This window comes from Ambystoma mexicanum, chromosome 1p (assembly GCF_040938575.1).
Source record: "Ambystoma mexicanum isolate Mex_15411 chromosome 1p, UKY_AmexF1_1, whole genome shotgun sequence".
Taxonomy (NCBI): domain Eukaryota; kingdom Metazoa; phylum Chordata; class Amphibia; order Caudata; family Ambystomatidae; genus Ambystoma; species Ambystoma mexicanum.
Genome location: NC_090921.1, coordinates 71,623,318 through 71,640,629, shown reverse-complemented (window position 1 = coordinate 71,640,629; position 17,312 = coordinate 71,623,318). Strand labels below are relative to the sequence as shown.

The window sequence follows — 17,312 nt, the reverse complement described above, 5'->3', positions numbered from 1 at the left end:
CAAGGTGCCCAGAAACCATGAAGACAGCATAATCATAAATGAAGAAAGGGAAGCAGAAACTGGAGTAGCCCTTGATAAACCTTCCAATCAATCATCCCGAGACCCTACAGGTTCACCTCTAGAGACCATTGACCGCTTTTTTTCTCCAAATACCTTCTTAAGCACCCACCTAAACCTCATTACAATGACTAAACAATGGTCCACGAAACAGGACTCACCAATAAACCAACAGCCATGGTGAAATCTACCCAATTAACCACGAAACCCCATATCCAAGAAACAACACCCACTACTTCATTCATCACTAGACACCCTGCACCATCCACCACCATGACTCATATGTGCCAGAGTAAGAAAAGCCATCTCTGCCCCTTTGAAGCTTAAAGCCTTAACAAACAGCCTGGGGAAAATAATGAAACCAATCTCATCCACCCCAAATATTTGCCAACATTTTTCCATGCAAAAATACAGATGTTAAGTGTGGGTAAGGCAAAAATCACCCCCCCTGCATTTTTTGTGGCAAAAAAAGCAGAAAGGTTTGTATAATGCAGTGAATGTGGGTCACTGAAAAATAAGCGTCAATAGTAGTAGTGAATTACTTTGATCCTACTTAGCTTCTCTTTTGTGGGTCCAGCACACACCACCCTCTGCAGTGCTGAGAGGTGGGTGGGGGTTGGGGTGAGGGATTACATAACTCCTTATCCCACTTCTCATGTAACTTTTTGCTACACTAACTAACTTGAATGGCTGGTGGCAGTAGTTACTTTTACCACTTTTTGTACAGGGTACTAGCAGGCTGATTTCGCAGCTGCAGTACAGTACCCATGGGTGACCATTTTTTCCAAAATATCCCCCAGTCTTCTTTTTTCGCCATTTCTTGTTGGTTAGTTCCTTCTGGTCTTTTACTCTGTTTAAACCAGGAACATTTCCTTTGTGTGTTTTGCCTTTGGCGGGCTTCAGGTTCCAGGAAGTCTGGAAAGGAAAGAAGCGAGGGAGGGCCCGGAAACTTCACTGTCCTTTGTCTCTAGTTGTGCCCGACTGAAACCAGTTCTGACTGGGTGGCTGGCTGTCCAGAAGGACAGCCACCCCGCAGGTGACTGACAGCCCTAGGGCTATGAATGAATGGGATTTTGCATAAAAGGCGAGGCTTTTGGGACTACAGGCAGAGCCGACCACTGGAACAAGACATCTGACGAAGAGGATGAGCAGAGACGCCAGCATCACCTTCGAGGACCACAGAAGCATCTGTGAAGCCTTGCAGCTGTGCTTACCCCTTTTTCATTTGTCAGGGAAGATCCGGGCAGGACGTCTTTCTCCCTTGGGCTGGTGGGACCAACTAGCCTTGAGACCGGCTTCATTTTGGCTCATCCACCAACTTGCTGCGACTTTCCTAGGCTGCAGAATCCCTAGGCTGCAGAATCCCAATGCTCGGGTTCCCCTGACCATCATCGAGTGCATTGCCTTCTAGAGAACAAATCCGACCAAAAGTTAGTTGGCATCCTTGTGATCTACAGAAGCAGGAAATCTTCATCCAGAGTCACCTCACCAGAGTCCAGGTCTGAGGGAAATCCAACCGGAGCGATTCGTTCATTCATGGTGCTGAGAAAAAGGCACCAAAGCCACAGAGAGCCATTGAATCATGTGGAATCTACTGCTGCAGAGTTCCTCTCCAGTTTGCTGCCGCAGAAGCCAGTCAGACATCCTCCCTTTCATCACCACGTCCAAGGAACAGGAACAAGGTTCTATCACTGCATCAGGAAGGCATCCAGCTGGAACCTCTTCAAGTCTAAGGCACTGTGGGGTTTGGAAATTGCCATTTGTGGTGCTTACTGGCTTGGGAAGTACTATTCTTACTTATCTAGCGTTGACCTCAACTCACCTGTGCAGGCCTTGCAGCTTGTACTCCCAACAGGCAGGCTCATCTTGAGCTCCTGTGATTTTTCAAAGAACTCCCGACTGTTTGATTAATCATTTTCTAAGAAAAGCTGCATCAGAACCGGAACTGTGCCATTGATTTTGGCTGTCCTGGTTTGCTAAAGGCTCCTCTTCTGAACCAGATTGACAGGCAGTGCTTGTTCCCTTACAGGTTTAATTGCCGACACCATTATTGCTGTGATAAAAGACAGCCTACATCCGTCTGGGAGAAACTATTGAACCAGTTGAAAGTGTTTTCTACTTCTAAACATTTTCCCTCCCAAACCCAATTTTGTAAATGGTGAACAAAAATAAGTGCTAATACGGACCTTGATTGATGTCACCAAGTGTGCAGGAACATGTTTAGCATAGAAAGAAATGACACACCTGCATTACTGATTCTTGTTAAAATGAATGCCATCTTCCATTGAATGTTACCATTAGTTGCTACTTTTTTTTTATTTTTAAAGATGTGCTGTGTATGTATGTGTATATATATAAATCTCTCTCAGGATTACCCTATGGCGTCCTGCCGCTGTTATGTTTTTGCTATTTAACTAAATAAACTCAGATCTAATTTTTGATTCGAGTTTCTATTTTTCTTGGTTGAGCTGTGGAGATGTCGGTTGTCTCGTTGAGAGTGCGGTTTTCTTTCCTCCGTTTCTGTGGAAATATATACATATACATACACACACTGAATAATTGAATATAACTAAGTTTGTAAGTGGTGCCTTGTGTTTACTGATTTCATTGTGCTACTCTTCAGCTCACATTACCCCTCCTAAAATAAGCCTTGCTCCTCAGCCACTCTACCGACTTGTGTACTACAGGCCTATATAAGAGTTGGTTCCCTAATACCAAGAGATAAGGCTCGTGAAGTCCCACACCAGTTGGGCTTTACCAAATCTTACCCAACAGCGGAACATGGCTGAATTGGAAGTGCAGCTTTCGTTGGGGGGTTTAGCTACTAGAAGAACCATTAAAGTGAAAATATTGAGCAATATGTCAGATGCTGGAAATGCCTTTTGGAGGGTCAGGGCCTCCCAGTCCTTATCCTACCACTTACTTCTCCATGTACGTTTTCTCTATGTTTGCCTCCCTGGCAGTGCAGCTCTTCATTTTTCCTTTTGGTAAACACCACCCATGGGACACCCTTATGGCACCCATGGGTAGGGCTACACCCTTGTACCCCTTATGTGTGCGTTTTGGGCACCTGTGTGTTGCCCATAGAGCAAGTTATGGACTGGGGACAGCTACATGCCGACTTGGCAGTGGCTCAGAGTCTCCTCCATTTTTGGGACACCTAGGCCCTGCCATAGGAATCAATGGAATCCTGAACAAAAGGCAAGATGGCCACCGTACCCTCTTGGTTTCTATTGCACTTTACATCTCTGTCCCTTCTCGCTGACTGGCTGTTTGGTGGAAACACCATGTTGGGGAGAATTCTCATTAATGTGCTAATGCCTATATAGACCCCCAGCTCTTTTTGCTGGACTTTAGGACTTTTAATATTTAACCTGGAGAGAAAGACCTTTTTTCCCCACTCTGTTTTTTCGTTAATTTGAACCCTGTGTTTCTTTTGGTTTTGGAGGCTGACCGACTCCATAGGCATTATTTTTTTACATTGTGACACAGCACGTTCAGTGCAGTGACACGGGGGAAGTCTTTCAGATTTCCCAAAAGGTTTAAATACCTTCTCTTCGTTAAACTACTGTTTCCAAGTGCAGTAAAGTGAAATTGACTACCCTTACCTTTTGTAACTTTGTAGGCCCAGCACACACTATCTTACATAGAGCGCTGGAGGGGTTACATAGTATCTCCTTTTGTCTACTTTCTCATGTAACATTTTTATATGTTACCATTTCTACAATTAATGGCTGGTGGCAACGTTTTATTTTTTCCTACCATTGTGCGTTTCTACCACGGGCTGCAATTGCAGCTGCATAAAGCACTCATAGGTGCCCATTTTGTAAAAATGGCCCGGTCTTCTTTCGCCATTTCTTGTTGGAAAGGTCCTTATTGAGATTTACTCTGCATGCCAAACCAGGTTGGGTCCCTTCGTTCGTTTTGTCTTTGCCGGGTTTCACCACTGAAACCCGCCTCCGGCTCCAGCGTGTCTGGCAGGGCAGGATGCGAGGGAGGTGCCCGAAACTCCCTGTGCTTAGTCTCCTTGGTTACAGGAATGAACCCCAAAGGTGATAGGGTGGCTGTCCTCAGGACAGCCAGCCAGTTGTGCGAGTGACAGCTAGGATAAGAAATGGGAGAAACCTGCATAAAAGGAGAGGCCTTTTAGACGGAAGGAAGAGTCGACCATTGGACGAAAGAATCCGAAGAAGAACTTGGAAGCAACGCTTGCTGCAACTCCTGGACCGTTGGTTTTCCCGGTGAAGCCCTGCTGCAGTGCTGAAGCTCCGAATTCGCCTCGACTAGAGAAGCCCTGCAAAGGACGACCTCTCCCCTTGGGTGGAACCAATCGACCCCAAGACAAACTCATCAGGAAATCCTCTCGGAGCTGGCTGTACTTCCATTGCTGCTGCAGGAACCAACTGCCAGGGAGAGGAACACCAGAATCAAGTATCATTTTTAAGTCAGACACTAGCTCCAGGAAGATCCTCCGGACTCCCTCGAACCAGGACTAACCAAGCCTGAGCCACCTCAACAGAGTGCTGGACCCCAGAAGCAAGGAAAGCCCACCAGGTTCCAAGAACCGCAGTGGTTCTATTCATGAGAAGCTGAAACCGCGTAGTGCCGTTGATCTGAAGTTTGCCCATTGCTACCACCGACCTTCGAATCTTAGTGCAGGAGTCCCCAGACGTCCTCCCTCTTTCTCCCACGACTGAGGCCCAGAAACAACAGGATCTCCCATACTACAACAGGAACATGGGCCAGCTGTAACCAATTTCTTCAGACTTAAGGTACTGTAAACGAAGAAGTACTAAACTCTTGTTGTGTAGCACTGCTAGCTCTCAGTTGAGACTTACCATTTGCAGGGTTGCTTGCAGCTTTGCCCATCAAAATCCTCTCAGCTTGTGGACCAACAGTGATTTCTTTTTCAACAAAAACTTTCTTTAACATTGTGCAAGACTTTTTGCTTACCTTCAAGAACTCCAGCTCCCCTAGACTTTGCTCAATTGACATTGGCTGTTCTTTCTCCCTGAAGACTCTTCTAACCCTTGACTTTGTGTTTTGATCCGTCCCTCCAAAAAGTCACACATTCTTATCTTGTGTACCTGGGAACGGGTTAATCTACATTGCATTGGGGGGTTAAAAGTGCTTACCCGTTTGAGAAACTTTTTAACCATGGTTTTATCCCTTAACCTTTTCCTTTTGACACCAAACTCAGTATTGTTCTAAATGTACCAGTGACATATCAATGTCCACAGTGCCCTAGTTATTTAAGTCACATCAGGGTGTAGGAAGTGTCCCAAATGGGTATCTACTGATTTATTGAAACTGAGAGTTTGTATTTTTGAAGTATATTTAAGTGTTACATATTTGCTCCCTTCTAAATAAGGCTTATTCAAACTGACTGTAAATTAATAAATAATTGTTTAATCAAGAAACCTTGAGTGTAAGTGGTCTGTGGATACTTATCACTGTGAAACTATGTTGCAACCCTACAGCTCACATTGACCCCTCTTGAGATAAGCCTGGCTGCTCAGTTACTCTACCAACTTGGGTAGTACATGCTTACACCAAAGGTTGGGTTAACTATTGCCAAGAGGACAAGGCTGGTGCAGTCTCCCACAGGGTACTGCATACAATCTTAACACCCCTTATATGGCTCTGGGGTGGCCTTCTGTCAGATTGAGGCTCCAGTGTTGTGGGTACACCCTTGGGGTGGGACCTGTGTCAATGAAGTTGGGAATCTACTCACATTCTGTGTTGTGGTTGGCTGGTTTGTGTGTGTGACACATATCCTGAGGCAGCCTTGACTGAAACAGGTATGAATGCATTTTAGCGTGCTGAAAGGCTGGGTGCTTGATCCAATCCACATTCTGTGTTATGGGTGTCTTGGTGCAGTGAATGGACTGAATGCCTGTAAGCCCGATTGATTGATTGCCTGCATGAATGCCCTTCTGTGTGTTTGATAGGTTGACTGAGCCTGGTTCAGCCTGAGTGAACGAGGAACAAATGTGTATAACTAGGGTCCCTGCACTCACCAATTTGTTCAAAAGCTGAAGTCATTACCGAAGCCGATCCCTGGAGTCCAGCTGGAGGAGGAAGATCGCGACTGCTAAATCGAAATCCAAAAGTTGCTGTGCCGCTCCAAGAACTGACCCGAGAGAGGGCCTAGATAGGAGGCCTCTCCCGAGCTACGAGGCACCATTGTGCAAACTGTTGCTCTTCATCCCAAGTACCCTGATAGCCAGTCTGGTGTGCCTGCGATCCGGAGAAGGGGTCTACATGAGTCCAGAAGAGGAGCGCTTGGACATCTGGAGTCAAAAGTCCAGTGGTGTCATACAGGGCCCGGAGTAGCGTTCTTGACAGCTGGAAGCCAGATTGCAGTGTAGCACCCAGAAGAGGGGGTTCCCTGGCATAGTGCCGCTTGACACCCGGAGCTGCGAAAGTTCCAAACTGCTGGAGAATACTTCAAGAGTCATCTCTGCCATCATCACTGACCACCTTTTCCCCGCCAGAGAAGGTCCAGGGTCGCTGGGTGTAGGGGAAGGTCTCCTGGGAATGTTTCCTGCCACCACTACCCAACGAACACGTCCCGAGGGTCCAGATTTGGTGAGGGTGTAGTCCAGGTCACCAGAAGCCATCCAGAAATTTGTGCTGTGGCACCGAAGAACCTAAAGTTGAAAAACCACAAACTCCTGAAACCCGACACCAAAAACTAACACTGCGCCCGCCTCCGCCAAGTCATGGAAGGTCCCCAGGGGTCTTACTCATCTGCCAAGCCTTTAAGGAGCCCACAGGAAGTTTCATCTTCCCAGGACTTCTGCAGTCAGGGACAATAGAGAGCAATGCGAAGACCAAAACTGCTGCACTTCAAAGAGACTTCTTCTGGGAACCAGTGACGACTCCTAAGGGGGTGGGGGGATACATCCTCAAGGGGAATCATCAAGTAAACCCGAGAAACGCTGCCACTTCACCTGCCAAGGCACCAAGGTTACTGTGACGAGGAAGAACGTCTTCCAGCCTCGGAGTCCCAACTTCGCAGTGGATCCTATTTCTCCTGTGGCATCTCAGGTACTTTGGGGTGGTAGACCCGTAAAAAGAAATTAGAGCATCTTTGAGCATTTTTGGACTGGGCTGTAAAAGGCAAGATGCGTTACTCCCTAGCTTTTCCATTACAGGTTGCCCAGGTGGGGGAATCCTCACACAGAATTGTTCATTTACTCTAAAAAAAAGCATTCTGCCACTGCTCACAACAAACCTACCTTTCTTCCCTAATCTATCCGGTTACACCTAACTGAAGAATTCACATGCCTATTTGATACTGTCTGCAGTTGGAGTATTTAATACTGAATTTAAGTATTGTGTGGTACCACAGAGTTTATATATTTGCCATTATTGATAGAGTGTTGCCAGGGTATAAAGCGTGCTATTTGTATGTATACATGTTTTGATGAACCTGATTTTATATAAAGAAGCTATTTTATCACCCATCAGTGTGTGGACAGTCCTTTGTGGGGGCGTGGGGAAACATTGTACTTAAGAACCAGCCTGCATCACCTCCTGAAAGCTTCAGCCTTGGTTTCTCATCCGTTTCTACCATATTGAAAGCACTGGTTGGGGTGTTCTGTGCCTTTACCCTACCATATATAGAGGGCAGAAGTACAGATACCCCCCTATATCCCAACTATTGTAACAAGATACAATGTCCCAACTATCAGATTCCTCCCTTTTCTCAGCCGAGTGTAGGAGTTAGTATTAGCCGACTACGGCCTTGTACGATTGATGGGGTGGGCTGCCCACTGACTAGTGTTATTTGACTGTTGGTGAGTAAGAAATGTTGGGCTGTGTATGTATAGAATTCAGACGGCGAGTAGTAGCTTGCAACTTGAATTCTTGCCCCCTGTATTACATACACTGCCAGCTATTACGCGGTTTATTACAGTATTTAGCCAGGTAATAACGACAGAGGGACTGCTCGCACACCTAACGTTCCTGTGCATCCACTTTATAAGACTTGCACATAGTTCATTCTGGGGTTCCTCTACCTAACTGAAAACAAGCATCCCTGCTTCAAGGGTATGCAAGAGGACTTCACAAGTGTATAAATGCTTGCTCACATGCGCATTTTCCCTTTTCTGATCCCGGCTAGATTTTGATTGGTCTACTCGGACTCGATAGTCAACATTATACCCACCCCTCATTTCCTTTCTTACCTGTACACATCTTTGATGTGTCTAACATTTCTTCCCCTTTCCTGTTCACTCATTGGTAGCCCTGTGGATATGGGGCGTATAGGCGGCAGCTTTTAATCCTTAAAAATAGGCAAATATGGCCAAATAATAAGAAGAGTACAAATAGTGGCAACATATGTGGAAAATGGACACACAGGAGCCCGTTCACCCTGCTTTCAGCCACACAGCTCCATAGATATATTTGCACTAGTAGTACACAAAGCCACCGGACGCTTTACTATTACTGCCTGACCTGAAGAGGTAAAAATGTAATTAACATGCACAAATAACTTGATTATTTCGTACAAAACCTCCCGTTTACAGTAAAAAAAATGTTTTACGCACTTACTGAATGCTCCCACTGAGATTCTGATTTACTGTTTTACGCCCTAAAAACTGTATTCCCAACTTTAAATAAGGAATAGAATACTCTACCTCAATCTTATCTGGGGGCACTGCTCATAGGCCATGGTCACGCCACTCTCCAAACAAGACTTGGCACATTTAGACTGTCACAGTATTGACTGGCGCAGTATAAATACAGATCAGATGAAGTCTACTGCCTTCGATGGAATGAGGCCATTCTATAAGGTAGCTCCAAAGGCAGAGCCAAGGCACGTGCATCCACTCAAGTGCTATAAGTGGTGAAGATGTTCCCATCTACTGTAGTCAACCTTTACAGCTCTGCTCTCAGCTCAGCAGTTCGATTCACTCGCCCCGTCAAACTGTGCAAAGCTAAACACACAGTTCACAACAACTCCAGATACACCTTGAGCCTTCAGGCCCTGCGCGCAAAGAAACGCACCATTGAATTGGAATGGCGAGACCTTCACCCACTGACCGAGGCTGAAATCACCAAGATCTCAAGCCTCAAACCTTCCCGCTGCCAATGAGACATGTCCTGCCCTCCTCATAATGGATTGCTCCATGCCATTATAAAAATATTCACACCCATCATTAACTCCTCCATTGATTCCAGTCTTGTCCCCATGAACCTCAATGAAGCCTGGATATCTCTACTCAAAAGCATAACCGGGCCCCACCATCCCGACCAACTACCGGGTAAACAACACAGTCCCGTTCCTATAAAAAAAATCCTAGATCGGGCTGCCTACCTTCAGATTCAAAATGAAAGCATCCTCAGCCCACGCCAATCCAGATTCCGCGTGGGCCACCAGACAGGATCGGCTCTATTGGACCTGAAAACAATTGCAACCTCACCCTCCTACTGCTTCTGGACCGCTCTGCCACCTTCAATCTGATCAACCATCAGACCCTCTGCAAACACCTTATTACTGCTGCAAACTTCTCTGTGAGGAAATGTGCGACTTCATTCCTCGCAGAGTGGCTTGCGTCTCTGCTGGCACCACCGTCCATCCCACTGCCGTACTCCGTGGTGACCCACAAGTCTCCTGCGTCTCCCCCACTCTTCACATCTAAACCAAACTGCTCTTAGACCATCTGGACTCCCTCAGCATATGTTACAGCAATTATGCCACCACCACCCAAATCCTCCTTGCTCTCACCAGTGACCATGCTCTCGACACCATCAATAAAATGTATGACATCATTCAAACCTGGATGGCATTCCACCAACTCTGCCTCAATGACAAGACTGAGATCTTCATAGTGTGTCATGTCTTGTGAAGCTAGACCCAGCCTTCTGCGCTTACTATTCCAGCCATTGGGTCTCTACCTGGACTGCAACCTCTCAATGGCACATCAGGTCAACGCAATTGCCTTATCAGCAGCCCACACCACTAAAGTCATACTCCCGCAAACCATTCCTATCCACACAAAAGCGCCTCACCGTAGCCAGAGTAATCATCGGCTCCCGACTGGACTACTGCAACAGCACTTGTAACCTCAGCAAACCCCAAACTATTAAAAACATGCCATCCGAGCCACCCTAGACCTCACCAAACATGACCATGTCGAAGCTTCCAGAAGAAACGCTAACTGGCTACCCATACATGAACGCATCAAATTCAAAATCCTCTCAACTACCCACTTATGCCTCTCAAACTCAGCACCCCCTACACATCATACACATCACAAAGATTCCTCAAATCTACTTCTAGACAGCCCATACAAGCCAACTACTGCCATTGTTTGACCATGTCAAGCTTCGAACGCTCTAGAGCAGGCGGCTCCAGCTTCCCGCATCCTGTCTCCAGAACTCTATGGCGCTGCCTCTGCATGCCGAATCAAACTGGCATTCAGGAAACACCTAAAAGCACGGCTTTTCAACTGACTCTCCTCTTCCCCACTCCTATCCATAATGTCCCCCTCCCTCCCTCTTTCCATTCGACTTTGTACTGCAACCGGCACTGTGTTGCCTATTATGCCCTACTGCAAATGTAAAGTATTCTACATACATTGGAATACAAAATGTCAATCAATGCGCTCAAGCAAACCAACTGCTCAAAAGATTTTGAAATATCAACTGGCAGGTTTAAAATAAACATTGTTAGTTTCGGCAGGAACATATCAATAACTTTTCTGGCATTAGGGGCCACGCAGAGAGTGGTTTTACAGTTGTACTATCAGCATAAATGGACACATCCAGCATGGCAATGCTGACATATTTTGTGGGTACAGCCAGAAAAATGTCTTCTCGGAGTTGCAGAACAAATTGTGGGCAAATGCACCATGAAAATGCTCCCGTGTACTTCTGGTGACTGGGCATCTACTGGATTTTCATGTTACTTACCCAAACAAAGGCAATTTGCCTGGCTTTTTACTTGTTTTCTCAAAAGTGCGCTGTAAATTGAACCATTTTAACCCATTATATTAAGGCATTTCTTCGAGCCGCATGGGAGGCTGGATTGAGCATCCACTAACCTCCAAATCCCCCCAGTCTTGGTTAAGGCTTCCTCGCTGCTTCAAACCGTCACATTTGTGAGCAAGATTAATGCTCCACCAATAAAAATAAATAAAACATTGCGCCATTAACATGAACCTCTAAAACCTACCCTATTACATACAAGTAATTTGAAGAACAAAAAAGGGAATAATTACCTTCCAAAAGTTCTGTCCCCTTTTTGATATCATCATTGTATTTGCTTCTAATAAGACACCATGCATACTCAAACTGCGTACTCTTCGCGACATGCCCGGAAGACAGCTCTGCCTGGTACTTCTTTTCAAATCTCTACAGTAAGAAGAAAAAGAGAAAAGTGAGCATTGCTGGCATTTTTTGAAAAGATTAAATGAACACGAGTCTCTCAACAATGAAATGTTACCCAAGACTGTATTCATGATCAGATGACAATTCACGCTCCTAGACTACAAGTATAATGGCCTAGGATAAGGGAAACGCCCCCATCTAGCAGTTTCTTAAGTCTGTTTCATCTCAAAAACGAAGAGGAGCAAGGCCTCATGGTCCACAATACCCCAATGCAAAACTCTACCTCCACATCTCTCTTAATCGCCCTAGTACTTAAGGGCCTGCCTTGCAATAGGAGTTTGTGGTAATGGTACGTTCTTGTATATGCAACTCCCCTCCATATCCAAGGAGGAAACACCCGTCATAGTCCCACAATCCTCCAGTGTCATTCTTGCAAGGATGGGCCTGTCACCAGACTATTCTACATAGTGGTTGGCTCCAGTTCTGGCCTGTGGCGATCTGGGGTAAAACCCCCATGAAAACATGTAGCTCCTCTTCAGGCTATTGTTAGTGGAAATGGAATTGCAATATTTCTAGATCATGGGCGTCCACACACATAGGGGTCTCTCATACACTGCATTTCAAGGAGCTCCAAAGCAGCAAGCCAGTGTATTAAGTGCAGCATCACTGGTGTAGGGGTGGACCTCCGAACTCCTTACCCAGAATACACCTTACCCTTAAAAAGGGAGTGCAAGTTATTTTGTACAAACGACTGGGTGGGGCTAGACGTCTCCTTAGAGACGGAACTAACCAGTTTCTCCTCAGACCACACAAAAGGTTACACTTTATATACATTGTTGTAACATTGAACACTCCCAAATATTTCAGAAAATCATCCCCCCAAAAAGGATTGGCTAACCAGGTACAAGGAAATCTAATCCCCACGCCATCCCCCCAAGTTCCCACATTCTCATTGGATACATATACTTAACCACCATCCCCTTTCACATACATTTGCATTAGCTCATATTTACAGTACAACCCCTTTTTGGGCTCTTCCCATAGTCAGTCATGACATCACATGGTTACATATTCACCTACAACAACCAAGTACCATCTGGACGAGGACCTCTAACCCATGGCGTGAGGCACACCGCTTTTACAAGAACACATCAATATGAGGAGGGAGAGAAATGCACAAGTTTCCTTTCAACCGGTTATAAACATCTTATCCACTCAGACTTGCTGGCGTCCCTGGTATCTCTCGTTTCACGCTAATCTAGTACAACTACCATCGCAGCTCACTCTGGCCCCAGGCTTGTCATTTCCCTGAGAACCTAATTGAAACCCATAAACCATTTGCCACCTCTGTCCTAGTACCCCTTGCACTGAAATTATTACCTGGCCCCAAGTCAACCCTGCCATGTGGTCGGACTCCCTCGTCACTGACAACAAGCTCATGTTCTCAGGAAGATTCCATCTCTTATCCACAACAGCACCAAGTCCTAAGCCTTGTGAACCGCGAGCACTTCATTCTGACCATTTGAGGTTATCGCAGCTAGCCGAATGCAGTTACCCGCCTTCCCCCATCCTTTGACGATCAACAGACTCCCCAGGTCACACACAGTTTATCTCACCAACCCAGGTTTCTGCAGCCTACACAACCCCAGCTATGAGGGACCTGTGGTATTCAACCTTCCCATATATTCACCATGTACCCCCGTTTCCCAACTGTCCCAAACATCTCTCTGAAAACCCCTGTGTATATATGTCTGCGTTTGTGTGTTCAATCCTACTGCGTCTCTTCAAAGTGGCTTCCCCATTCGTGAATCTCATTTCTCGCATACGCATATAAAGCTTCTTGCTTCCCAACTTTGGGCACTACATTATACGCCACACAAATACATTGTCTTCACACTGTATCTGCATACTTCCATTATGTTGCTACGTGTATCTAAAATCTAAAATGTATGAACTATACATAAAATAACACGAATAGGAACACTCATCCCATTCCCATTAACAATACTAGATACATACCAGATTGCTACCTTGTGTCTACCCCAGTCACCAATATGGCGCACACAACGCAAAGCCTTCTTTCCCATTGAACCCGTTATCGATCATCCCAATATTGGCTTCTAGGATCCCATGATTCGTTACTGGTAACTTTGGCCAGTGCATGCTCACCTGTTCGCTGGTTTCCAGGTTAAGAGCGTGCTGGTCTACGGAAGGTTCATGGCTGCCAGATTCAACAATTGAACAGGATTTGCCCAATCCTCTGTTCGGAGGATCATGAGCAATACTGGTGCATGGGTGTAGTATCACACTTAGCAAAATGTTGCGTGGGCCTCTCAATGTTAAACGTGCTCTTGGGGGCCACTTCAATACGACTCGAGCGAGCAGCCACCTCCGGCGCCACTATGCCAATGGGTGCTGAGGTGGGCAACAGGCTCCGAAACAATTATTTCCCACCCGGACAGTCCAGAGGAGATTCAGTTGCACGAGTAGTTCAGTTCAGGATGAGCTCCCAGGATGGCTCAACTCTTCTACAACACTGTACATAGTTTACTGAGCAACAGGTGTTAATCTCTATGAGCTACTACATTCAGGTGCCTTCCTTTAGCATCCTGATTAATGTAGTTCTGGGAACTCTCAAACGATATGGTATGGTGCTCCTGTGCCAACACTGCTTGCATTGACCACTAATCTGGTGGTCTCTCAGGATCCCAAGGGTCTACACTCAGGTTGCCCCCATATAAGGAGATGGGTATGTGGGTCTTCGAGTGTCTGCATACTAGAAGGAGTTGGATGTAAGTTTTGGGCGGATGATATCTCTCTGGTTTCCCATCAGTCAGCTCACACGTTTGGAAGAGGTCCAATCAGTGCTAAACTTAGTTTCATAATTCTTTTGTGCATTGGTGGAAGATGCGAGGGCCCGATCTGCTTAGTTTGCTCCACTTCTTAACTACTAATACAACGAAGAGGGGGGTGGCGGTAATCATTATTCCTTGTCCAACTTTTCCTCCTCATGGCTGCCCTCGCCCAGACAGTGGGCCAATGACAACGTGTTTCTACCATAGATAGAAAGGGGAGGAGCCATGCATAAGAAGGGCTCTTTAGACAACAATCCTGCTAGAAGCAAGGTGCCTTCATGTTAATGCGTGCACTAGCACCACCGGAGTGGTCCTCTGGCGGCTCTGAAAAAGGGCAGGGCTGAGTTAGTGGGAATAAGCGGGAAAAGTGCAAGACAGCAGTGATGTGCCATTGGCAGCCTCAACACGGTTAACACCGTTCGCTGGGCTTGGGGTGTTTTTTGGTTGGTAGCCATTGTGTCTTGCTGTGCGAGTCTATATGTGGTTTATTTTGTTGTTGCGATATAGTGAATTTTGTGTGGTTTGTTGTGCTTAAGGGTTGTGGTTGCTTAGAGTTTAAGAGGTGTATGCAGAGGGGTCAGGTTGTTAGTGGCGTAGAAGAGAGACTAGGAATGATGAAGATTACTGGTAAGTAATGAGAGATGTTCGGTTGAGATTCCTGTAAAAGGAATGGCTACTCTATTAGGTCAATAGAGACCACGGCGACAATACACTCACAAAGCTATTGTCCAACAAGTGTGTCTCCCTCACCCCCATTTAAATTGACTGATGCTCCAAGTGCGATCACCCCAGTTCCCCATTATTGAAGTTTCTCCCGTACTATTTACATAGCACTGGTAATTGCATAAGCGCTGTCTATTCAGCAAAATGCCATTGCAGTCCTTTTTTCGACAGCCTAAAAGTTACTGTTCCCTCCTCGAGGGATTAGGAGTGTCCTTCAACTTCAAATACAATAGACAGCAAGTGGTTCGCTTTCAGCAATTACAGAAATATATATATATATATATATATATATATATATATATATATAGTTGTACTCAACGTAATGTCCTTGCCTGCCCCTTCCCTCCCCTCTTCTAAACAAAGTTGGCCCCATGACTGCTACCCCCTCTGGCCACAGCTCCTTCTGACTCTACCCCGCCCCCATCACGCAGGTGGCCGCCTCTTACCACCCCCAGAGGCATGCACACTCTCATGGTGGGCGTCACACACTCCCAGGGTACAGCTGTACACAATCCTCCCTCTGCCCCCCCAATATCCAGATAGAGGCTTAATACAAGCCACCAGGCTGCCGCTACTCCCCCTACACAGACGGGGCACCGGTGGCCTGCGCCACGCCCGCGCCCTCACCAGCAGATCCTCCACCGCCACCACCTCGCTCAGCACCGCCTCCATCTTCCCGTCAGCAGCAGCAGGATATGGGAGGGAGGGAGTGGGCAGCAGAACCCGGAAGAGGGAGCGCACGCGCCGGAAGTTGGGCAAGTTGCCCAGGAAATGAGCTGCGCGTCCCTCTAGCCTGCACCAGACAAGCGCTCCTTCGCCGGAAACGAGCCCTTTCCAAGATGGTGGATAGCACCCAGGCTCGAGGGGGCGAATGCTATTTCCGCTACAGGTTTAATATAGAGTTGGGGCCGTTGCTGAAGGCGTTACTGTGCGCCGCAGGCCGTCATCTAGGAGAAGCACACATCAACACTCCCAATTCACATCTTTAGATCTCTTTAAGTCCAGGAGAAGTCCCTAAAATTAGGAGACAAGATAGAGAAGTCAAAAAGTTTTGTAAATTTACTGTATTTTAAATGTGCATCCCAGTTGTAGCGCATCAGTAGTATTCTTAAACATGTAGATTGTATGTTTTTGGTGTGCATGGCTTCTGCATTCACTTCCTCCACTCCCTTTATCTTAAATAATCTCACCATCCCTCTTTCATCTCCCAGTACTTTTGAGTTCCAGCCTCCACCATAGACTCCAACTTTTCAGAGTGGGTTAAAGAATATCTTGTGCATTGCCCACGCTCCTATAATGTCCTCTCTCTATGCAAACCCATAGGACTGGGAGAACAGACACCCACCTGTCCCCTTTCTGTTGTGTTGTGGGTTGCGTCCCACTCTGTAATGTAGGAGGCAGGGTGACCTCCTTCGCGTTAGTATCAAATTGGCGATTAAAGAAGGTACAGGCACATCTGAGTCATTGTGTTTTATTGAGCCGCCATTATTGTTTCCGGTTTTGTATTGTATCCGCAAGTGTGGAATTAACATTGGCTCTGAGGAGATCTTATCCACTGCGTGTCCCTGTGAAAGAGAAGCACAGCGGTTCTCCCTTGGGTCCGCACCGATCTCTTGCACCTGATGGGGCTGACAGATTTCTGCCATCGCGTGACACCTGCACAACGGGAAACATCTTTCCCTGCCCATCGGATACTGCATCCCATATCCACCCGGTGCCTGCATTTCGCACAACGTTGCATCAGGACTGCCGGAGCCTGAATCTGCACATTTCTTCACACGGCCACATAGGAAAGCTATTTCATTGTGGTCGCATCTTGTGTCCCTCATGCTAGTGCATTGCCACAGAGGAAAATTAAGCTATTGCATCGTTTCAACGCTCTTGTACATCGTCACAGAGGAACTTTGAGAGCATTAACCAGAGCAGTTAGACAAAAGGGAACACATGCCCTGGAAGGCCCTGTGCCCCCACCCCCGCGCTTACACGGACAGTGCTGCCTCCTGACATACACGTGTGGCATCTGCCTTCAACAAAACCATCTCAAGGTGAGCACTGCACTGAATCTTTTGCGCAAAACCCTGGTCCACCATGTCAGACAATGAAGTGGGCAGTACGTAGCCCGCAGACAAGTTCATCCCCTCGCAACACTGGGCCCAGGGAGGAGTGAGGTCACGAATCCCTCCAACTCCGGCCCATACAACCATTTGACATTTCAGATACAAGCAGCCTGATGCCAAGGTGGAACACATGGCTCAAGAAATTGAACATTTACATTCATGTACAACAGGTGTCGGGGAAGAACGCCGCCTCAGAGGCATATTGTTGCACTCGCTA

The 17,312-nt window shown here is 46.6% G+C and overlaps 1 protein-coding gene across 1 annotated transcript in view; it reads right to left on the bottom strand.

The window, feature by feature from the left end:
* The window catches only part of FIS1 (fission, mitochondrial 1), an 89,685-nt gene extending 73,844 nt beyond the window's left edge, over positions 1 to 15,841 (bottom strand). Inside the window, exons 1-2 of the mRNA XM_069643256.1 lie at positions 15,606 to 15,841; positions 11,292 to 11,424 (exon numbers count right to left, since the gene is read on the bottom strand). Coding sequence (XP_069499357.1) covers positions 11,292 to 11,424; positions 15,606 to 15,650 — 178 coding nt within the window. The 5' untranslated portion in view covers positions 15,651 to 15,841. The remainder of the gene's footprint in view (positions 1 to 11,291; positions 11,425 to 15,605) is intronic.
* Positions 15,842 to 17,312: the final 1,471 nt, after the last annotated feature.